At 37.6% G+C, this 23,970-nt stretch overlaps 1 protein-coding gene across 4 annotated transcripts in view; it reads left to right on the forward strand.

The window, feature by feature from the left end:
- Positions 1–23,970, forward strand: part of MYOF (myoferlin) — a 128,477-nt gene that overhangs the window by 52,771 nt on the left and 51,736 nt on the right. Inside the window, exons 10-21 of one of the 4 annotated variants that reach the window (XM_032793123.2) lie at positions 1,897–1,927; positions 2,463–2,578; positions 3,580–3,706; positions 4,763–4,866; positions 10,097–10,165; positions 10,290–10,333; positions 11,278–11,360; positions 13,681–13,719; positions 19,486–19,610; positions 21,665–21,781; positions 22,219–22,396; positions 23,291–23,415. In XM_032793123.2, the coding sequence (XP_032649014.1) occupies positions 1,897–1,927; positions 2,463–2,578; positions 3,580–3,706; positions 4,763–4,866; positions 10,097–10,165; positions 10,290–10,333; positions 11,278–11,360; positions 13,681–13,719; positions 19,486–19,610; positions 21,665–21,781; positions 22,219–22,396; positions 23,291–23,415 (1,158 nt within the window). Of the gene's footprint in view, positions 1–1,896; positions 1,928–2,462; positions 2,579–3,579; positions 3,707–4,762; positions 4,867–6,363; positions 6,475–7,475; positions 7,603–8,658; positions 8,763–10,096; positions 10,166–10,289; positions 10,334–11,277; positions 11,361–13,680; positions 13,720–19,485; positions 19,611–21,664; positions 21,782–22,218; positions 22,397–23,290; positions 23,416–23,970 lie in introns of those variants that run through there. The other 3 variants (XM_075072695.1, XM_032793125.2, XM_075072694.1) reach the window with 3 other exon arrangements.

The following is a 23,970-nucleotide window of genomic DNA, read 5'->3' on the forward strand; positions in this document are numbered from 1 at the left end:
CATAAAACTGGCCCTGGATTAGAGGAATATTTAAAGCATCAGTTTTAATTGTATTACTAGATACTGTGTTTGAAAAGGGACAAAAACTTACCCTTATAATGTTTGGCTTTTAATGCTAGCAAGCATTTACTCTTACCAGTAGAGCTGGGACAGTCGGTCCCATCGTTTTGTTTGTTGACCACTGTCTGTGCCTGCTAGTGCTGCAGAGTCAGCACAGTTAAGAGAACTAACTCAATAAGGTCCAGGGGAGTTACTTCATATTGACACTGGGTGTAACTAAATGCAAAATGCAAGTTAAGTTACCTGGTCTGTATAATAAATGTACCTTTCATGAATAACTAATATTTATAAAATTGTTTTCTACCTAAAGCAATAGGACTATCTGTCCCAAAACTACTGGTAAGAATCTGTATAGTCCAAGAAAATAAAAATGAATTTCAGTCTCCAAAGGGTGAAACAACTGCTGTGGAAGGTCACTGTCAGTTGTACTGTATCACTTGAGTCTTGAAGGAGCAATTCAGAAAAACTGCCCTTGGTTCAGAACATTGCATCATGATATACGGAATCTCAAAATTACAAAAAAAGGTGTCCCTTTGTTTAAATATGCTTGAGTAGTAACAGAGAGGCAGGAGGAACCTCCTCCGTTAGCGTAAATTATCTTAGCTCTCTTGAAATCAATGAAGCTATGACAATTTGCACTTGCTGAGGATCTGCCCAGGGAAGTGGAGATGCATACCACAGGTGTTTGTACCCAAAACTATGTAGAAAAAATGTCAGTTGTAATTCCTGTTGGTGAAAATCCACTCCTATAACTTCCACAAGGTCAATATTGGTAAGTATTTCACCCTTGCCAGCTGCATGCAGTAAATGCTAGTGGGGTAAATTAAATCAGCCTGCAGAACAATTAAATTTATATATCTATGTGTATCCAGGTAGGTAACTTCTTGGAATATTTTATTTAGGTAGAAAGGAATGTTTTTCTGAATGAATGAATGTCTCCTTCATCTAGTCCTGCTGAGGCTGCATCCCTCCCCCCCCACAGCGGCACATTCTCCACCACCTTTCCAGAGCATCACTTAGCAGCATATTCTGCATATCAATCCCCTTCTCTTCCCTCTGTTCCTTTTCTAGCCCTCACAGGAGCATGCCACACAAGCAGGGCCGGTGCTACCATTTAGGCGGCCTAGGCAATCGCCTAGGGCGCCAGAATTTTTGGTGGGCGGCATTTTGGCGGAAGGGGCGGCAGGCGGCTCCGGTGGAGCTGCCGCAGTAGTGCCTGCAGACACTCAGCTGCTCGTGGTTCCGGTGGACCGGCCGCAGGCACGACTGCGGCAGCTCCACCGGAGCCGCAGGACCAGCGCGCGGGGCGTTGAAATTGCTGTCCGCCTAGGGTGTTCAAACCCCTAGTGCCAGTCCTGCGCACAAGGCTTTTATTTCTCATAACACAGAAACAATGTAATAACAGTATGAAAAACTGAAGGGAATTAGGGCTTAAGCCCTTACATAATTTCTAATTATAAGGGTAAGTAAGCACTGGAATAGGTTATTAAGGAAGGTTGTAGAATCCCCTTCATTGGAGGTTTTAAAGAACAGGTTAGATAAACATAGGTGACCAGACAGCAAGTGTGAAAAATTGGGACAGGAGGTGGGGGATAATAGGAGCCTGTATAAGAAAAAGACCCAAAAATCGGGACATCCGGTCACCCTAGACAAACACTCGTCAGGGATGGTCTAGGTACACTTGGTCCTGCTTCAGCGGGGATGAACTAGATGGCCTTTAGAGGTCTTTCTTTTCCAGCCCTGCATTTCTAAGATTCTATAATTAAAGCCAAACACACATATTTGTGACTGTATTCTGCTACTTCTTAGGATATAATATTTTAATCTTTATTTCAGATTGACATTGGCTTTGTTTATGATGAACCTGGTAAGTAGTAATCTCCTCAAAGCCTGAGTTTCTTCTGCTTTTCCTTTGGCTTGAGATGCCCGATTAAAATGGCTGTGACTTTCAGCTGTGTTTCTGAAGTAGAAAAACATGCCTAAACACACATGGCTGCAAAGTTAGTTGAGACAGATGCTTCAAACCTGTAGCATCTTTATCAAAAAAAGGCCACATGCATTTAGCACTTCAGTGGTTCCCAAATGCAATATAAGTAGCTTACATTTTTTTTTCACTCAAAGGATTTTAATTTTGGTATAATAATTCTTGTTTTTAAGTTAAAGTATGAAAAGTCATGCAAAAACATGGTGAGAGAATGGTGTCCCTGAGTTAGTATGCCACTCAACATTTTAACATTGTTGCACAGCTTGTTGGGGGCTGGGCTTTTTAAGATCAGAAGGATTTTTTTTTTTAATAATTATGTTTAGGGTAGATTCTACTTTGGGAATATTGGCCTTGATTATACAGTTTATACTTCTTGTGTAAAGGAGAAGGCTGATTTATTTATTTTGCTTTATTTCAGGCCATGCAGTCATGAGAAAATGGCTTCTTTTGAGTGACCCCGAAGACACAAATTCAGGAGCTAAAGGCTATCTGAAAGTCAGCATGTTCGTCCTGGGGGCAGGAGATGAGCCACCAGTATGTTTAATTTGCAAATGTATTTGTCTTCTATTCACGTACCCAGAACCCTCTTTCTTATGCACTACTTGCTTTGTACTGGTTAATTCACTTTGTGAGCATCGCCAGGAACTAAGATCCAGATTTTCAAAATAAATAGTGGTTTTTGAGTGCGTAACTCAAGGCACTTTAAAGGAGCCTGGTGGCCTGAAAATCAGGCCCCTTTGAAGTGTCTCAGGTTCAGTTACTTTTTTTAAATCTTGACCTTAACTACTTGGTACTAGCCAGAAAGACCTAAAAATATAGAACCTCCTTACAATATGTTTCTTTGCCTAACTACCTCTCACTCCACTACTACCTTCAGTCCGAATACTGCCATACCAGCTTTCACAGTCTCCTGTTAAAGTCTCTCTCTGGTGCTTCCTTGCTCCCATTGCTGCCTTCCCTCCCAATATCCTGGTGTATCTCCAGTAGTGGCTCCTACTACTACCTTCCCCTTCTGTGTCCTGGTGATTCTTGCAATCACAAGGATGATTGTGAGAATTTGACAGTTTCCTGTTTATTTTCAAAGGGAAAGTTGTAAATTCTCCCAAATTACTTCAGAGTTGTACATAGTTTCCAGCTGCAGTAACATGCTTTATCAGGAGACCTTGTGATGGGTGTGAAAATTCCATACAGTCACCACTGCACATGAGTGCAAAAAATCACCAGAACCTATAAATATCACATCTTCATGGTTTATGCTCATTATTTTAAAAATAGCCATATGGACTGCTTAGAAAAAAAAAGATAGCGGTTGCTCCAATTTGATACTGATGAGGTTGAAACCGAAAGTAACACATTTTAGGCAGAACAAATTTTTATGGTTTTATAAACCCTAGTTTGTAATGCAAGATTTTAACTTGTGGAGGGACTAAAGGATGCTGCTATGACCAAATACCATATTATTATACATGACTGTCTAGCATATGATGCCTTTCTTACCTATAGCTTGGTAATATATACCAATATATCTCCAACAGATGGAAAAAAGAGAACGAGATAATGAAAATGATGATGTGGAGAGTAATCTTTTACTGCCGGCTGGAATTGCACTTCGATGGGTCACTTTTCTTCTTAAAATCTACAGAGCCGAGGATATTCCCCAGAGTATATAGCTTCTTATTACTGGATTGTACAATACTGCGATCGATAACCTGTAGAAATATCTGTTAACTGATTTTTTTTTAAAAATCCCAGACATAAAACAATGTAGATTACCACGTAGTTTGAGCCCATAATTCTGTGATGGTTTAAGCAGCCCATTTCTTTTTTCAATATTCAATCAAATCTATATAACTTTTGTAATGGGTAATGTAATGTTATCATCTGAGATTATCTGAAATTTTATTATAAATGGTGATGGTGTGTTGTTTGATCTACTAGTGTCCATTTGTCCCTCAAACAGAGATTCAAGATGATAATTTAACTGAGTTAGGAAGTCTGTATTTGAAATCCATCCTTTTATTCTGTCTCTGTTGTTGTGTGTCTGTTTAATTGCTCTACACTTTCTCCAAACCCCAAGTCAAAGCTTGTTGAGAAGAGTTCAAAACTCAACAGGTTAAACAAATTGTTCCTAAACAAAGTTGTTAAAGCCCATCATTTTTTTCCAACTTATTCTAAATGCAAATGACATAAAATTAATACTATTAATAGATACTGGCTTCATCATCCAGAGAAGGGAAGCAGTATCTGTGTGCAATACACAAAGTGTTGTGTGTCCCTGGAAATTCATTAAACCTTAGACATTTTTGGTAACAGAACATGGCTTTTATATTCAGTTCTTTCTCCTTCACTGCACCCTTTCTATGTCTGGGATGACAAAGCAGGCCAACTTCAAGACTGCTGATCTACTGTTACTTGCTGGAGAGTATGAGGATTCCATAAACCCGTTTCCCCACCTCTAGGCTACCATCAAAATTCACGTGATCTTCTCAGGGCCAAAATTTTAGAAGTTGCTTCTAAATCTCAATTATTTTTTCCATTTCTAGAAGCAAATATTTATTTTTGAAAACTGAATACAAAGGGCAAGATTCTGACCTTAATTATGTCTATGCAACTGTATTGACTTAAGTAAAATTGCTAAAAAGTTACTGAGACCGAATTAGGCCCATAATCTTCAAGAAAAGGGTTAAAGTTAATTTTTGCCTTATAATGTCTCCTCAGTGGATGATGCTTTTGCGCAGACTGTTAAGGAAATATTTGGAGGTGATGCAGACAAGAAAAACCTAGTAGATCCATTTGTGGAAGTTTGTTTTGCTGGAAAAAAGGTATTTGTCTGAGTTAATATTTAAAATCTTGCACACTAATCATATGCTTGAAAACTGTATTCAAATGTCTAAGTGTATCTTAAGATGATTGAACTGTAGGTCCACAGTGCATTGTCAACATGAAAAATGACTTTCAGCATATCTAGTTCAACGCTTTGCAAAAACGAGAAGGAATAGGTGGAGCTAAAAATCTAGGAGCACACATGGAATATTAAGAATAAAGTCATGGGAAACTTCAGTTGATAGAAACTAAAGTTATTCATCTGCATAAGGGTTTACAGTACTGGGTCATAAAGCATATTCAGTAGACTGAGGACATACCATAACATCCCACAGAAAGGTTTTTTAAAGGTGTGCTAATGATTCTAATTAAAAGAATGTATGACTAAGATGTAGGGGCTTGACCACTTCAGTTTACCTGTTCATCGGGTGTTCCTGGTTGCTTTATATAACTGATTGCACAGTAAATCTAAGGGCATAGTTGCATGTCCCAAGTACACTAGTTTGTCATAATGACTTGCTTTCATTACAAAAACAAACATCCAATTGCATGTTATTGTTAGCAATTAGATCACTGTTAATTTTAGGCACAGGTAGCATAGACAGTTGCATACAATGCCACAGCAGTGGGGCCTCTAATAGGCACCAACAACAATGGGAATCTGGTTGCCAATACATCTTTCATCCAGTCCAACATGTAGACAAACTAAGCATGAATTCATCAGGGCTGATCATCCTTTTATGTTTATTTTTCTGCTATCATTCAGTCATATCTGGGTGCCACTGTGGTAGCACTTTTGAGGAGCTGATGAGCTGTTTTTTCCATAAATTAGAAGCTCCTAAGAACCATGATTCAGACAATGGCGGAATAGTTTTGTCTCTTGCATTTAGGTTGTATAAGTAGATCAGATCAGCACAGGGTGACCAGATGCCCAATTTCGGGGGCTTTTTCTTATATAGGCACCCTACCCTTGTCCCGATTTTTTACACTTGCTATCTGGTCACCCTGGATCAGCAATAATTACAAACCTGAGGCTAATGCCTCAATAAAGCATGGAAAATTGAATATTCACCATTAGCCACTGTAGGAGCCTGAGGACATACCATAACATCCCACAGAAAGAGTTTTTAAAGGTGTGCTAATGATTCTAATTAAAAGAATGTATGACTAAGATGTAGGGGCTTGACCACTATTTGACCAGCCCCAATACAATTTATCCTAAATTGCGTCTGGTTCCATGCTTTTTTGTCTGCTTTTTGAGCTTGAGCTACTATAAAATCTGTTTCATTTGGGATGGTTTTTTTTTTTTTTTTTTTTTTTTTATTATTTAACATGTTGCACAAATATAATTGAGAAAAATGCTAATCCCNTTTTTTTTTTTAATAATTATGTTTAGGGTAGATTCTACTTTGGGAATATTGGCCTTGATTATACAGTTTATACTTCTTGTGTAAAGGAGAAGGCTGATTTATTTATTTTGCTTTATTTCAGGCCATGCAGTCATGAGAAAATGGCTTCTTTTGAGTGACCCCGAAGACACAAATTCAGGAGCTAAAGGCTATCTGAAAGTCAGCATGTTCGTCCTGGGGGCAGGAGATGAGCCACCAGTATGTTTAATTTGCAAATGTATTTGTCTTCTATTCACGTACCCAGAACCCTCTTTCTTATGCACTACTTGCTTTGTACTGGTTAATTCACTTTGTGAGCATCGCCAGGAACTAAGATCCAGATTTTCAAAATAAATAGTGGTTTTTGAGTGCGTAACTCAAGGCACTTTAAAGGAGCCTGGTGGCCTGAAAATCAGGCCCCTTTGAAGTGTCTCAGGTTCAGTTACTTTTTTTAAATCTTGACCTTAACTACTTGGTACTAGCCAGAAAGACCTAAAAATATAGAACCTCCTTACAATATGTTTCTTTGCCTAACTACCTCTCACTCCACTACTACCTTCAGTCCGAATACTGCCATACCAGCTTTCACAGTCTCCTGTTAAAGTCTCTCTCTGGTGCTTCCTTGCTCCCATTGCTGCCTTCCCTCCCAATATCCTGGTGTATCTCCAGTAGTGGCTCCTACTACTACCTTCCCCTTCTGTGTCCTGGTGATTCTTGCAATCACAAGGATGATTGTGAGAATTTGACAGTTTCCTGTTTATTTTCAAAGGGAAAGTTGTAAATTCTCCCAAATTACTTCAGAGTTGTACATAGTTTCCAGCTGCAGTAACATGCTTTATCAGGAGACCTTGTGATGGGTGTGAAAATTCCATACAGTCACCACTGCACATGAGTGCAAAAAATCACCAGAACCTATAAATATCACATCTTCATGGTTTATGCTCATTATTTTAAAAATAGCCATATGGACTGCTTAGAAAAAAAAAGATAGCGGTTGCTCCAATTTGATACTGATGAGGTTGAAACCGAAAGTAACACATTTTAGGCAGAACAAATTTTTATGGTTTTATAAACCCTAGTTTGTAATGCAAGATTTTAACTTGTGGAGGGACTAAAGGATGCTGCTATGACCAAATACCATATTATTATACATGACTGTCTAGCATATGATGCCTTTCTTACCTATAGCTTGGTAATATATACCAATATATCTCCAACAGATGGAAAAAAGAGAACGAGATAATGAAAATGATGATGTGGAGAGTAATCTTTTACTGCCGGCTGGAATTGCACTTCGATGGGTCACTTTTCTTCTTAAAATCTACAGAGCCGAGGATATTCCCCAGAGTATATAGCTTCTTATTACTGGATTGTACAATACTGCGATCGATAACCTGTAGAAATATCTGTTAACTGATTTTTTTTTAAAAATCCCAGACATAAAACAATGTAGATTACCACGTAGTTTGAGCCCATAATTCTGTGATGGTTTAAGCAGCCCATTTCTTTTTTCAATATTCAATCAAATCTATATAACTTTTGTAATGGGTAATGTAATGTTATCATCTGAGATTATCTGAAATTTTATTATAAATGGTGATGGTGTGTTGTTTGATCTACTAGTGTCCATTTGTCCCTCAAACAGAGATTCAAGATGATAATTTAACTGAGTTAGGAAGTCTGTATTTGAAATCCATCCTTTTATTCTGTCTCTGTTGTTGTGTGTCTGTTTAATTGCTCTACACTTTCTCCAAACCCCAAGTCAAAGCTTGTTGAGAAGAGTTCAAAACTCAACAGGTTAAACAAATTGTTCCTAAACAAAGTTGTTAAAGCCCATCATTTTTTTCCAACTTATTCTAAATGCAAATGACATAAAATTAATACTATTAATAGATACTGGCTTCATCATCCAGAGAAGGGAAGCAGTATCTGTGTGCAATACACAAAGTGTTGTGTGTCCCTGGAAATTCATTAAACCTTAGACATTTTTGGTAACAGAACATGGCTTTTATATTCAGTTCTTTCTCCTTCACTGCACCCTTTCTATGTCTGGGATGACAAAGCAGGCCAACTTCAAGACTGCTGATCTACTGTTACTTGCTGGAGAGTATGAGGATTCCATAAACCCGTTTCCCCACCTCTAGGCTACCATCAAAATTCACGTGATCTTCTCAGGGCCAAAATTTTAGAAGTTGCTTCTAAATCTCAATTATTTTTTCCATTTCTAGAAGCAAATATTTATTTTTGAAAACTGAATACAAAGGGCAAGATTCTGACCTTAATTATGTCTATGCAACTGTATTGACTTAAGTAAAATTGCTAAAAAGTTACTGAGACCGAATTAGGCCCATAATCTTCAAGAAAAGGGTTAAAGTTAATTTTTGCCTTATAATGTCTCCTCAGTGGATGATGCTTTTGCGCAGACTGTTAAGGAAATATTTGGAGGTGATGCAGACAAGAAAAACCTAGTAGATCCATTTGTGGAAGTTTGTTTTGCTGGAAAAAAGGTATTTGTCTGAGTTAATATTTAAAATCTTGCACACTAATCATATGCTTGAAAACTGTATTCAAATGTCTAAGTGTATCTTAAGATGATTGAACTGTAGGTCCACAGTGCATTGTCAACATGAAAAATGACTTTCAGCATATCTAGTTCAACGCTTTGCAAAAACGAGAAGGAATAGGTGGAGCTAAAAATCTAGGAGCACACATGGAATATTAAGAATAAAGTCATGGGAAACTTCAGTTGATAGAAACTAAAGTTATTCATCTGCATAAGGGTTTACAGTACTGGGTCATAAAGCATATTCAGTAGACTGAGGACATACCATAACATCCCACAGAAAGGTTTTTTAAAGGTGTGCTAATGATTCTAATTAAAAGAATGTATGACTAAGATGTAGGGGCTTGACCACTTCAGTTTACCTGTTCATCGGGTGTTCCTGGTTGCTTTATATAACTGATTGCACAGTAAATCTAAGGGCATAGTTGCATGTCCCAAGTACACTAGTTTGTCATAATGACTTGCTTTCATTACAAAAACAAACATCCAATTGCATGTTATTGTTAGCAATTAGATCACTGTTAATTTTAGGCACAGGTAGCATAGACAGTTGCATACAATGCCACAGCAGTGGGGCCTCTAATAGGCACCAACAACAATGGGAATCTGGTTGCCAATACATCTTTCATCCAGTCCAACATGTAGACAAACTAAGCATGAATTCATCAGGGCTGATCATCCTTTTATGTTTATTTTTCTGCTATCATTCAGTCATATCTGGGTGCCACTGTGGTAGCACTTTTGAGGAGCTGATGAGCTGTTTTTTCCATAAATTAGAAGCTCCTAAGAACCATGATTCAGACAATGGCGGAATAGTTTTGTCTCTTGCATTTAGGTTGTATAAGTAGATCAGATCAGCACAGGGTGACCAGATGCCCAATTTCGGGGGCTTTTTCTTATATAGGCACCCTACCCTTGTCCCGATTTTTTACACTTGCTATCTGGTCACCCTGGATCAGCAATAATTACAAACCTGAGGCTAATGCCTCAATAAAGCATGGAAAATTGAATATTCACCATTAGCCACTGTAGGAGCCTGAGGACATACCATAACATCCCACAGAAAGAGTTTTTAAAGGTGTGCTAATGATTCTAATTAAAAGAATGTATGACTAAGATGTAGGGGCTTGACCACTATTTGACCAGCCCCAATACAATTTATCCTAAATTGCGTCTGGTTCCATGCTTTTTTGTCTGCTTTTTGAGCTTGAGCTACTATAAAAGCTGTTTCAATTGGGAAGGTTTTTTTTTTTTTTTTTTTTTTTTTTTTTTTTGCAGGTTTGCACAAATATAATTGAGAAAAATGCTAATCCCGAATGGAATCAAGTTGTTAATCTTCAAATCAAGGTAAAGTTTCCTCTTGCCTCTTTAAATATCCATCATCAATTATTTATTATTTTATTCAGAACATTATTTTATTTAAATGTGAAAGATAAATAATGAATAATTTTATTTTCGCTACTTTTTCTAGTTTCCCTCAATGTGTGAAAAAATAAGATTAACAGTTTTTGACTGGTGAGTTTTGACTCTTTTGTATAAAGTATTAAACCAAATAAAATTGTGTTGAGTAGAAAAAATCCTATTTTTGTATAATGGTTTTGGAACCATAAGCCCTGATTCTGTAAAGCACTTAAGCAAATGCTTAATTACCCTTCCTGAACAGTGATGCTTTCCTGCATTGGGGCCATAAATAGTATGGCATTGGCACACCATTGATTTCTGTGCATTGTACAATCAATATGCGAGTGGGTTAAATAATACTTATAGAATAACTTTCTAAAAAATTATTTTACAGTTCTTCCCCATTATTTGCCCAACTTGTAGACAAATAATTCACCAGTATTTGCAAACATACATTAATTCTATAATATGTTTATTTCCAAAATTTAAATGACTATTTTTGTAGTTATTTGCCTAACTCTAGTCAGCAATGTATATTATATTGATTAACATGACATTGGCTGATACTGAGTATATCAAGCCTGTGTACAATTTTTGGACATGTGGGCCAAATATTAATATGCTCAAGTTACAAGTTTTATTATTCTTACTGTGGGCCTGATTGTGCCTGTTAGCATAGTTCTAGGTTGATATGGAGCCACCCAATCCCCTGGGAGTAGAGCAGAATATCTCTTGAAGTTCCCAAGTTTACAGAGATTGCACATCTCTGGTTACTACACATCTTTATAGGTTGCAACTTACTTCCTCTAGCTGGACTGCCAGTTCTGAGACTGAAATTCTGCCTGACCCTTGAACTCTGCAGTGCTGGGAGCAGCTCTTATTCTCTCTCCTCCTACTATACAGCTATGTAAGAGCCAGACGTCATCTGGTGTTTTGTTAATAAAACATGTCAGGTGGTCTAAACATATATACCCTGTAAATACATTTAGCCATTTGTAGCTTGCCTCTGTTTAGGATGACTGGTGTTGCATTTAATTACAATCTTACACTTCATATAGGGATCGTCTTACAAAAAATGATGCAGTAGGAGCAACGTATTTAAGTCTCTCCAAAATTGCTTCTTCTGGTGGAGAAGTAGAAGGTGAGTTATTCAGCTTACACAATTCAGCAAGTATTTTCTGTAAGAGAAATGGTGGGACAGCATAGGGAAGTTTGCTTTGCTGGACTTCCCTGGGTTATACCAGTTCTGTGGCTTAAAGATCTTGTTTTCAGTGCTTTCAAATTGGCCACTTTCCAGAACAGTAACTTTACTTTTTGAAAAATCTTATGATACTGAAGTATTAATAATTAATTCACAAAATTCAAGAAAGTATTCTGAATATACTAGATAATTCAAAACTCAGTTTTCTGGTACACACAGAAAACTTTATTGAATAGTTCAAACTCCATATAACTTAATACTTTTGTTGATCTAGTGTTGATGTATAGATATAATCCAGAGTGCTACAAGATATTTTTAGTGAATTCAGCATTTATGAAAGGGGCCAATTTGAAGTTCACTATTTCAGAACCAGTATAGAATGGGGAGCCATAGCAAATGTGATCTTGCCTGCCACTTCTTGCCACCATGCCCAAACCTTGATTTTGGAGAAACAGCTTGAAGACAAGAGGGGATTAGCCAGTCTTCCTGATGAGACTGCCTATAAGGCACTAATAGTGATTTGAACACCAATCTGGTAAGAACTGGTCCAAGACCACCTCTCATTTCCCATATGCCACTAAACAGTGATCAAATGGCAATGACTCTTAGTTACTACTCAGACCAGTGATCTAGAAGAGAGGAGTTCTATATCTCATTGCCTGAGCCCACCTAAACTGCAAATCATTGGATTCATTCAATAGTTTTCAATTAAATTATTTGTTTAAGTGGAGCCAAGCATATGTCAAAGTTTTTCAGTCAATTCAGTCAATTGGTTCTGCTACTTGTTGAGAAAACTAAAAAGCCAAACTTATAATGACTGCAAGAAAACTCATCTAGGTAGGCAAAGTTTCCATCCTCCTGAGATATTTTGTCTATTAGGGCTTGTGTGATCTGTGAACTTATTGAAATATTGCAATAAAAATATACTCCAACAACATTTTTCTTCCCATAGATGGTTAAGGAAAGACAAAATTAAGATTTCCTTCCTGTTTCTGTTATGCTATGTTTATAACTATTTCAGGGTAGTTTGTTTATTCCCATTAGTTACAATTATGTTGTAATTTATTTTGTTAATAATTTCTTTATCTACACAGAGCATGTTTCTAACCACACACGCAATTTCATCTTCTTATAGTAGGATTCCATTTATAGGTGGGCCAACTCCTTGCCAAGCATTGTGTTGCTTTGCCAGAAATTCATGCTTAATCTTTGTCATAAAAGTTTTACAGCATATTAACTGTCCTCATAGAAGAGTTCACAGTAAATCATGCTCAATATTTATTCAGCTGCCTAATATAACAAGTAAGGTGAGTTAGCCTGAAGGAAGCTGGCCCCAAATAATTTCCATCATTTGAATTCTGAATTAGTACTTTTCTCTGATATATGTAATGAAACATCCTTATAGTTATCTAAGAACAGCCCTGCTTGTCCATGAGTAAGCTTGGTAAGTAATTTAAAAAACAAAACAACATTGGCCTCAATCCTGTAAAGACTTGAGCACGTATTTAACTTTATACATATGAGTACACTAGTTTGAGAACTACTCATGTGCATAAAGTTAAACGTGTGCTAATCTTTGCAGGATCAAAGGGCCTATGAAGTTTGTTCTGCCTTCTCCTCTGTGACAAAGTTACTTAATTTCTTCTGTGTTTCTGATTTGAAATCTGGGTGCTTAGTTACTCAACATCTCTTCTGAAAATTGCTATTCCAGTGTCAGATCTTCAATATAAGATCCCAACTCTCTTCCCCTTGAAGTCAATGGCAACACTCCCACTGATTTCAAGGTGTGCAGAATTGGGTTCCAAGAGATCAACTGATTAGAACTGGTCTAATCATTCCAATAAATGAAAGTATCCTAACATGTTTTAATCTGTAGCATGATTGTTTCCTTCAGTGAAAAGTTTGACACACAAAATCATTTTGTGTGATTTTTAGTGATTTTGTGTGATTTTTAGTTTTTAAGATAGTAATTAAAAGTATTTAAATAAAAAATCTTATATGTGGCACTCAGACAGAGGTGCTGGAACTCACAGACACCAAAACTGTATTTTGATGATAGCCCTAGGCATGCCTTTCTCTGTTTAGAATTTATAAAACTAGGGAAATACCACACCCCATTTTATTCAAGCAGCAAAACTCCAGGTCACTCCAGAGTCACTTCAGCTTTGATATACTTCTAAAGCAGATTGCACTTTGATATGTTTAATTTTTAAGCTCTATAATTTCTTGTCATGTAACCTGTTGTCTTTTCATAATATAGAATTTTCATCTTCGGGAACTGGGGCTTCATCATATGAAGGTTTATATCTTGGTCTTTAATTTGATTTTGCTCTCCAGTACCCAATCTGAGCAATATTGTCTCAAAACAAAACCAAGCTATTTTATAAACATTTTTAAAAAATTAAATAATATGTAAAGGATACAATGCTACATTTGGAGAATATTAAATACGACTTACTATTTAAATCAGTTTGGGCACTGGAATTGGTTTGAAAATATTTCTATTTGGCTGATGTGTGGCGCTGCATTTTAGAGCTGAGCGTGTAGTTGTTTCAGTTATTATGCACTCTGACAAATGGCTTGCAGTTTTTCAGTTAGTAATGAAAAGCTCAACTGTGTATGCTGCTGTAGAGCTCCCTGTAAATAATGAACTGCCTAAAAGATTTCACCGCTCTTTTGCTTATGCTTAACTGTGTGGATAAATAGATCTGAAAAATGAAACCTGACTTACTCTAACTATGAACAAATTGGTCTTTGCATTATAACCTACAGTTGTTTTTGGAAATCATTAACTTAAAAATTGCATTTATTTATTAGAAATAAATGCAGATTAAGTTTCAATGCAGTTGAAATGTAACTGAATGTTAATAAGTTTATCCACCCAAATGCTTTGTTTTCTTATCTCAGATCCAAAAGTGCAGCATAGCTCACCAAGCATGGTTTACTGAAAAATAGACTAATAGTGAATAAAAGCTGAAATCATTTTTATGAAGCATTTTCAAGCCTTTCTGATAATCAGCTCTTTAAACATACCATCTTTAAATGAAACAACATTGATTTCTTTAGAAATGCCCTTCTGTTTGAATTTACCAGCAACAGCATGCAGATTAATTCAACGTAGAAATCTATTTTTAGAAAGAAGGTTTTTTTAGTATTATCCCTATGTTTGTTTCTAATATTAGAGGCAAGTGTTTCCAGATCATTTAGCAGTGGAAGATTACTTCTGTGGTATTAAAATGTAAGACAGAAGAAACAGAGGAAAATTAAAATATTTAGGGTTGAAAGAAAAGTTCTACTCCAGTTAAAATGGCTCACCAAAAGTCTGGACAATTGTTAGCCCTTTGTACAGAGTGAATTTTACCTACACTAAAGTTTTACGCTCCTTACATTCAATTCTAAAATATACCGTATCCACAACTTTAACCAAAATTAAGGTTGTAGAGTCATTCACTTTAGGAAACCAGGTTGCTTCGTTTCCCCAAATCTAGATGATTAGTTTGTTGAAGCAAACTCATTTTCAGGGGCTGGATCCAGCATTTTTGCTGCCCCAAGTGGCGAGGGGAAAAAAAAAAGCCGTGATTGACGGCGCTTCGGCAGCAGCTCTACTGCCGCCGCTTCATTCTTCAGCAGCAATTCGGTGGCAGGTCCTTCCCTCTGAGAGGGACTGAGGGACTTGCTGTTGAAGAGCTGGACGTGCCGCCCCTTCCCATTGGTTGCCCCAAGCACCTGCTCGCTGCGCTGGTGCCTGGAGCCAGCCGTGCTCATTTTAACATGATTTAGAATATATACAACTAAGGCCCTACTTGGATTGCAGGATGATTGTCAAAAAATTGCAGCTGAGTTGCAGGCAAGCCATGGAAAATTGCAGAAAAGTAATAATGGACCTTATTATTTCCGGTAATAAAGTCCATTATTACTTTTCCGTGATTTTCCACTGTCAGGAGCCTGGGGCTGAGAGCAGAGGCTCCCGCTGTTGGCATGCTGAGGCTGAGAGCAAGGGCTTCCACTGCCAGGGGCCCCGGGCAGAGAGCAGGGGTTTGGGGCTCATGCTGTCAAAATTGTGGTGAAAACCTAAAATTGCAGAATCTGCAATTTCCACAACATTGCAAGTTAAGTAGGGCCTTATATATAAGCAATATACAAATCTCTACAGGACCCTGCATTTACCATTAATCTTTCCCAACAACATTATCCCTGTACAGTTGCAATAATCAGGGAAAAGTCGATACTCAGAGTAGATTATAGTAGATTATAGTAGTATTCTTCAGGAAAGATGTAAATATGGGCCAAATTCTGTCTTCAGATATACCTGTGCAACCTCAATGAACTCTGAGGACTTTATATGTAAGAAAAGCTGAGGCATTTAATAATTACCTACAATAAAAGATCATCAGGCCAGTTCCAGATTTTTTTTCCAATAGTAAAGTCATTTCGTTTCATATAAAGATCTATGACTGAACCTCTCTGTGGTCCAAACCCAACTAAGAAAAAAAAACAAAACCAGCCACATAATCTGAATGTAACATGAGCTGTCCAGAATATAAAATGTAAAAGTATTTAGGAGTCCTGTGGCCCCATCCACTCTCTGGAGTTTAGAAATGAAAGAATGTGAACCACTCAAAACTTTGACAAAATGGACAAAGTTTACTAACCTGGAAGCAGACAAAGCACAAGGCACAGAACCACTGTACATTCTGCAAAGTTGACACAACTGCATTTGTTTTGCCAGTAAGAAACACTGGACATTCATATTCCCTTTTACTATCCAGCTAGCTTTACATATTGCTCTGTAGTCAGTGAGGGGCAGTGAAAGACTTGTAGGATTTAGCCCTTTATCTTCACATTCTTCTGGCTTTATCCTATGGCAAAGCCATCATTTATATATATATATACACACACAGAGCGAGAGAGACCTATCTCATAGAGCTGGAAGGGACCTTGAAAGGTCATCTGAGTCCAATCCCCTGCCTTCACTAGCAGGACCAAGTATTGTCCCTGAGTTGTTTTTTTTTTTTTGCCCCCTTGATCTCTAAATGGTCCCCTCAAGGTTTGAATTCACAACCCTGGGTTTAGCAGGCCAATGCTCAACCCAGTGAGCTAGCCTTCCCCCAAAGTAGTTTCTGAAAAGTCTGATAGGTGTTGATGAAAGACCTGGAGCCTAACTCTGATCTCATTTACTGCAATATAGATGGGAAATACCTCCATTAAAAACAATGGAGATACACCAGGGTAAAGCTGAAGAGAGCTCAGAATCATGCCCCTGATCTCAAGCACCATTCCAAATGTAGAGTATTTCTCTGCATGTATAGCTGACTTATTTCTAATTTTTTGTATTATTTATATGTTCACCCACCAATAACCTTAAGAGCACTTTTAGGGCATATACACAAATGTTGCATAAAGGCACAATTAACTCCCTTAAATCCAGAGCTAGAGAACAAAAGTCTGTTTCCCCTTACAACAGGGGTGGACAAACTTTTTGGCCCGAGGGCCACATCTGGATATGGAAATTGTATGGTGGGCCATGACTGCTCATGAAATTGGGGGTTGGGGTGTGGGAGGGGTGAGGGTCCAGCTGGGGGTGTGGGCTCTGGGGTGGGGCTAGAAATGAGTTCAGAGTGTGGGAGGGGGCTCCAGACTGGGGCAGGGATGTGGGTAGGGGGTTGAGGGCTCTGGCTGGGGGTGTGGGCTCTAGGGTGAAGGAAGGTGGGACCGAGGGGTTTGGAGGGCGGGAGTGGGATCAGGACAGGGGCAAGGGGTTGGGGCGTGAGAGGGCGTGAGGGGTTCAGGCTCTGAGTGATGCTTACCTCAAGCAGCTTCTGGAAGCAGCAGCAGCATGTCCCTCCTCTGGCTCCTATGCGAAGGCACGGACAGGCAGCTCTGCGCACTGCCCCATCCACAGGTGCCACCCCTGCAGCTCCCGTTGGCCAATGGGAGCTGTGGGGGCAGCGCTTTGGCGGGGGCAGCATGCAGAGCCCCCTGGCTGCCTGTATGCATAGGAGCTGGATGGGGGAACATGCCGCTGCTTCTGGGAGCCATGCAGAGCGAGGCAAGCCCCTGACCCTGCACCCCAGCAGGAGCTCGAGTGCTGGATTAAAATGTCTGAGGGGCCAGATGTGGCCCCAGGGCTGTAGTTTGCCTATCCTGCCTTACAACCATTTCAGTTCATCAGTATCCTGCTCAGTTTAATAAACTCAAGTCTTGCTATAATACATGGCAATAGCAATAATATGAGTAATACTTCTATCTACAAATGATATTTATATCGAACATAAAGTTACAAAAATTAGAGCAGAGCAGTACTCAAATTACAGCTGTAGTATTGAAATAGGTAAGGGATGTAAGCATTACATTAGAAACACCTTGTCTTGTCTTTGTAGTGCAATGCTTTGAAATAGCACTGGTTTTAGCACACAAATTCTAAACCCAGCCATTTTAAAAAAGGATTTAAATTATTCTGCCCATTTGAATTAAGAAAATGACAAATAAATGCTTATGGATTCATTTTTGTGTTTTAGCTCTAGAGTATAATTGGTATATAAATTCTATTGAACCGTATTCAGAATCATCAAAAATAATCATAGCAAACAAATATTCATCTATGAAAAATAAGTGAATGTGTGGACTTTCACTTTTGAATGAAATTTTGTGCCACTCAAAAAGAAGTTTGTAATACACAGGCTGACAGTCACTTCACAAAAGAGGCAGTAAAGGGAGCGACTATACATCTAATTTTGAGTCTTATCCTGCATTCCTTTCTCAGGCAAAATTATTGAAATTAAGGCTCTCTGTTATGCTTAGGCAGGACAGAATTTAGCTTTTTATTTTTATAATTTTGATGGATAAAATTGATTATTTTAAGCATTTTTTTTCTATTTTCATGCATTTAAATTTTCACAGTCATACGAAATTATGTGGAGGAGGATCAGATATTTATTTAATGACAGATGTTGTTCAGACAGTTAAAGCTGTAGAAACAGTTAAAACAAATTGCCAACATCACATGTAAAAATATACAAAGTAAATATCCTTAAGTCATACCTATTTTTACTGTTCATTTACTAGACCATTTGTAACAAGGTTAATTCAAAAGTCTAAATTGTTGGATTTTGACTACTGAGTTCTCAAGCAACTGCTTTCTGACTTTGCCTATCTGTACATTTCTATTACACATGGAAATACTTTTTAATTGGTTTCTATATATGTACAGTGAAATCAACATTATTGACATTTACTAATACAAATCTAATACTTCCAAGCCAAGTTATGCTCCAATTTCAGTCAATGGGAGTTTCGTCATTGACTTCATTGGGAGCAGGATTGAGACCTAAGAATACAGCAGTTCTTTTAATTATTTTGGCATAATGGAAAATCTTTTTTAGATTAGTGCCTCTAAATCTCATTTTTTTCCTATTTTGCACAAAAAATATGTTTTATTCTATCTCCCGGTATGGTGAATAGGCTACTTAATAGTGTTATATACTGTGGTATACTTTAATAATTTTCATTCTATTAGTCCTTCTACTAACAGACTTGAGTCACTTCAGTAGCACACTAAAAACAGTAGGATTAACTACGCATATTCTGTGATGCTGAACACTAACCTTCCAGCTACTGTGTACATCTTTATTGTTAGCTAGAACATAATCCATGGTACATTTAAGTGAAAGCCAATGGTATCAGGTATTCAGTTTAATCTATTTGTGAAAATATTTTTTACATTAAAATTTGTACTTTGTTTTAAAATTGTATTGATCTTTCACAAATGAAATTTTGATGGTGGGAATGTAGCATAAGGTCAATTTATTCTGTGGGGTTTTTATTGCATAAAGTATTGTCTAATTTAAAAATCTTACAGCCATGTAAACAACTAGGGACAGATATATCTATGCAAATAGATATATTAAATTCCTATTACTGGGATACAGCCATGGAATAAAATGTTCTTACTTTACTAACAACTAATATCTAACATTTATTTTACTCTATCTGAATTTAAAGTTCAATATCCTTGTGGCTCTAAAAGATGGTTAGTTAATTTCTAATGATGATGTTTGCCTATTAGCGAACACAGGGGAAACAGAGGTGGGCTTTTTACCAACATTTGGGCCCTGTTACCTAAACCTTTATGGAAGCCCAAGAGAATACACTGGATTCCCAGACCCCTATGATGAACTAAACTCTGGAAAGGTTAGTTTCTCTTTTATAATACAAACAGATCAAAACAACTGTTGTTATCAATAATGTAAACTGAATTGGTTTTAATTAAGTTTAAGACAAATGTAAAGAAAGAACTTTTTATTTTTGGTTTTGCAAAATAACATACTGTACACTTAGCCTGATGTCTCTATTTAATAAATGGAACAGGAATATTATTCTATTTGTGGATATTTCAATTGTATACACACTTTTGAGCATTTGGGATCATATAGATTGAGGCCACTGGATTCCCACTCTAGTCCCATTGGCACAGGGGAATGAAATGAGACAAATCTCAGATGAGGGATTTTAAGGGAAGAGCAGCAATTTCATGATATATTGAACCTCTTTTCCTAGTCCAACAGAAACCCCTTGTCCATAAGTATTTTGATATGGCTGTTCTCCATGGCAGTGTCCCATCCAATCCCACAGTGATGTTGTAGCAATAAGAGAAGGTTGAACCTACCAACTTTATTTTGAACTATCTCCCCTTCTGCATATTTGAACACTCACACAAAGGGGAGTGGAGCACTGGCTAAAGAGCATGAGTGAGACCTGCTGATTAGCCATACTGCCATGAGGAAAACATGCTGTCATGGGAAAGTGAGATGGGGATCAGATGGAGGGTGGGGAAGGACACTGAGCCTCCATGAAAATGTCCTGCTCTCCCCAGATGCGCCAAGATCAATGAGATTTCCCTATAGATCTTGATACATCTGCCCACTCCCAAGAAATAATTCTCCAAGTGCCATATATCATCCAGTAGATTTCCCCCACAGATGGGATGAAAGAAACAGAAAATATCTCCAAAATCTGACACAGAGATAGGTTTGAGCCAACATGGTATCATCTTCCCACCTTGCTTCCTATCCACAGAGCCTGTACACACAAGCCATGTACATTTGGACATCTGGGATTCTGGAAAGGGGTTTATGACTAGGCATGGCTAGGGATAGCCTCTCTGTGTGGCATTATCCCTTGGAAAACCAACAAGATTTTCTCATATAAGTAAAAATACTGACACTACAGCCCACAATCGGACACTGTCAAGAATGATTTGGGGCCAGGTCAAATGGGAGGCATTGGTAGAATAGTTTCTCAGGGAGCGGTGCTGGCATAGAGATGCTGCCAAGGGCATGGGGTCCCTTGCAGATTCTCTAGATATCTTTTATACTCCAAGAGCTATGGGATTTCCTTATGGATCTCAAAAGATCTGCAAGTGGGGAGGACCACGGCCATTACTTGCTCTGCACAGCAGCCCATATTACTGCTGAAGCTCTATCGTTGTCTAAAACAGAGGGACACATTATCCTAAGAACTAATATAGAAAAGCCTCAACAGAAAGCAGCTGATTCTGCAGGTCATTTAAGATTAAAATCAGCAAAGAATCCTGTGGCACCTTATAGACTAACAGACGGGATTGCATCCGACGAAGTGGGTATTCACCCACGAAAGCTCATGCTCCAAAGTGTCTGTTAGTCTATAAGGTGCCACAGGATTCTTTGCTGATTTTACAGATCCAGACTAACATGGCTGTCCCTCTGATACTTAAGATTAAAATGTAACTTCAGAAGGATTAATGATTGTATGGAGGCTGAAGGATATAACTTATAGGAAAACCTATCTACTTCGGGCTACAATGTGATCTCCAGTGGGCAGTAATTACCCATTTGATGCTTGTAGTATATATGTCCCAAAGTAGCCACTTCTTCAACCTAAGGGGCACTAGTTTTCAATTACTCTACAAATCCAGTCTATATATTTGCTTAATACCAATGGTTTTGGTGCTGTCCAGAATAAAACATTCAAAACAATGCATCTGTCATTTACTGTTTCTTATTTCTTAAATATATGTGCTCTTCCCTTATAATAGAAAGTAAAGTCCATGATTATTTTATATTTGTTCAATTATGTAAGTTTGTGTGAAATCCTGACCTCATTAAGGTCAATGGCAGTATTGCCATTAACTTCAAGGGAGCCAGGCTTTCAACTTCAATTTTGTTGGCCAGCAGTTAGATATAGAATTTTGTGTGATTTTCTTACAGGATGAAGGAGTTGCTTACAGAGGCAGAATCCTAGTTGAACTATCTACAATACTTGACAGTAAATCTGTGAATAAAAAGATAGAGGCGATCTCCAGTGATGACATATTGGTTGTTGAGGTAATTCCTGGTGCACTTGTCAATATGTATGGATGCGAAATGTTTGGTTTTACTGTTTTTGGAGAATTACATGACCTACTAAAATTGTAATAATGAAATCCTTTATTTATTCGTGTCATTAATAATACAATCAGAAAACCTCCCCACAAAAATTACTGATTATATGGCTGCAAAAATTACTTTCCCTTCCTCCCAGCATAGAAATTGTGATTTAAGAAATCTTTACTATTTCAAATGTATTATTTTATTACACATCTCTATTTTTACCTCTGTTTATTTGGAGTGTGTGTGTGTATGTACATATGTGCGTTTCACAGAAATGTGTAAAAGTGTTAAGATAGATGATGTTTCCATGTAGATACTGCTACTTTTCTCTAATCCTCTACCATTACATACAGTTAATTAATTAAAACAAAAACTTTTGTAATACTGTACAGAAATATCAGCGCAGACGAAAGTTCAGCCTTTCAGCTGTGTTTCATTCTGCTACCATGCTGCAAGATATTGGTGAGGCTATCCAGTTTGAGGTTAGCATTGGTAATTATGGGAACAAGTTTGACACTACCTGTAAGCCTTTGGCATCAACAACTCAATACAGCCGTGTTGTATTTGATGGTAAGTATGCTACAGAAGTGTGGCTATAAAGATACAGAATTCTCTTTTGGAAAAAAATCTGTTTATTGACCAAATTTTAGGATCACAACAACCTTGATTTGTTGAAAGATTATTGAAGATATGATTGAAAGTAATACGTAAATTTGTATTTGCTCTGGATATCTTCTGATATATTGTAATTAGTTACACATGAAACCTGTCCAATTTGGGGTTGATACATCCCATTGCAGTCAATAGGCCCTGGGCACCAATAAAAAAATTATAAACACAAGCACAGAAAAACTAGGGATATGAAAGACGAAAATACTGTTTTGAACTTTCTGTGCTTTCTTCACAACTCTTGTTCAGTGCTTAGACAAGTGATTGGCATCTTAAAAGCAGATAGACTAGATCAATTAGTAACATAAAATACTTCTAATTTTTACTTTAGTTATTGCACACTTTAGGTTGTTTTCATGTTTTTTTTATTTACTAGACAAAGCAAATAATTTTACTCTCATAAAATTATTTTCAAACATTTTTATTTTAAAGAAAAAATATATATATAAAGCTACTTTCACAAGTGAATTACTGGAGAGACTATTGTAAAAATGTTATCAGATGATTAAAAAAAACACCTTATTGGCTTTCTAATTATTCAAGTCAAATGCTTATTCTCCAAGAGACACTACTTTACCTGAAAAATATAAATCCATTAGATAAATGAGGGCAAGATTCTGTCATCTTCTCACTGAATAATATCTGCCTGCGTGAATAGGCCAACTGAAATCAATGGAACTAATCACAGAATTAGATACTACTCCAACATAACTAAGGATGATAGTTTCAAGTCCTTAGAAAGTATGTATTCATTCTCTCAAAAACAACTCTTAACACATTAATGTTTCACATCAGGTAACTACTATTATTACCTGCCATGGGTAAACAGAAAGCCAGTAGTTACACTGACTTCCTATTGGGAGGACATAAGTCATCGACTAGACCCGGTGAACCTAATCCTAACCATGGCTGAAAGACTGGTAAGTGATTCAGGACTTTTTATTTTATTCTCATGTTTTCCATCTAAATTATTTGTGTGAATTTAAGATTTAGGGATGGAGTGGAAAGGAGGGCTTTAAAAGCAAATTCCGGAACCGAATCTGGCACACATTTTGCTTTCCAGGACATGCATTAATGCTGCAAAAGCAGAGTTAATTGTTTGTCTGTATTCTGGGAAGTGACATCCATGTCCCCTGCAGTGTATTCCTGCCAGAAGAAGGAGTAAACTATACAGGAGGGGATGCATAGGGCCATAGGAGGCATTTTAATTGGTACGTAGGTGCAATATTATGTACTGTTAAGTATATTGGGCCTAACCCTGCACTGCTTTCTCAGCAGTTTTGGAAGGAATGCAGGATCAGGGTGTGGTAAGCGTCGTCCCAAATCTGGACTTTAGCGTCCAAAATCTGGGTGCTTACTATGATTCCCCCCAAGCTTGTACCAGCTTGGATCTTATCTCACTGCCACCAGATAGGATTCTGGCTCCTATCAGCCCTCAAGTCGCCCCAACTTATCCCTGGGGGACCCCACAAGAC

The sequence above is a fragment of the Chelonoidis abingdonii genome, chromosome 15 (genome assembly GCF_003597395.2).
Source record: "Chelonoidis abingdonii isolate Lonesome George chromosome 15, CheloAbing_2.0, whole genome shotgun sequence".
NCBI lineage: Eukaryota > Metazoa > Chordata > Testudines > Testudinidae > Chelonoidis > Chelonoidis abingdonii.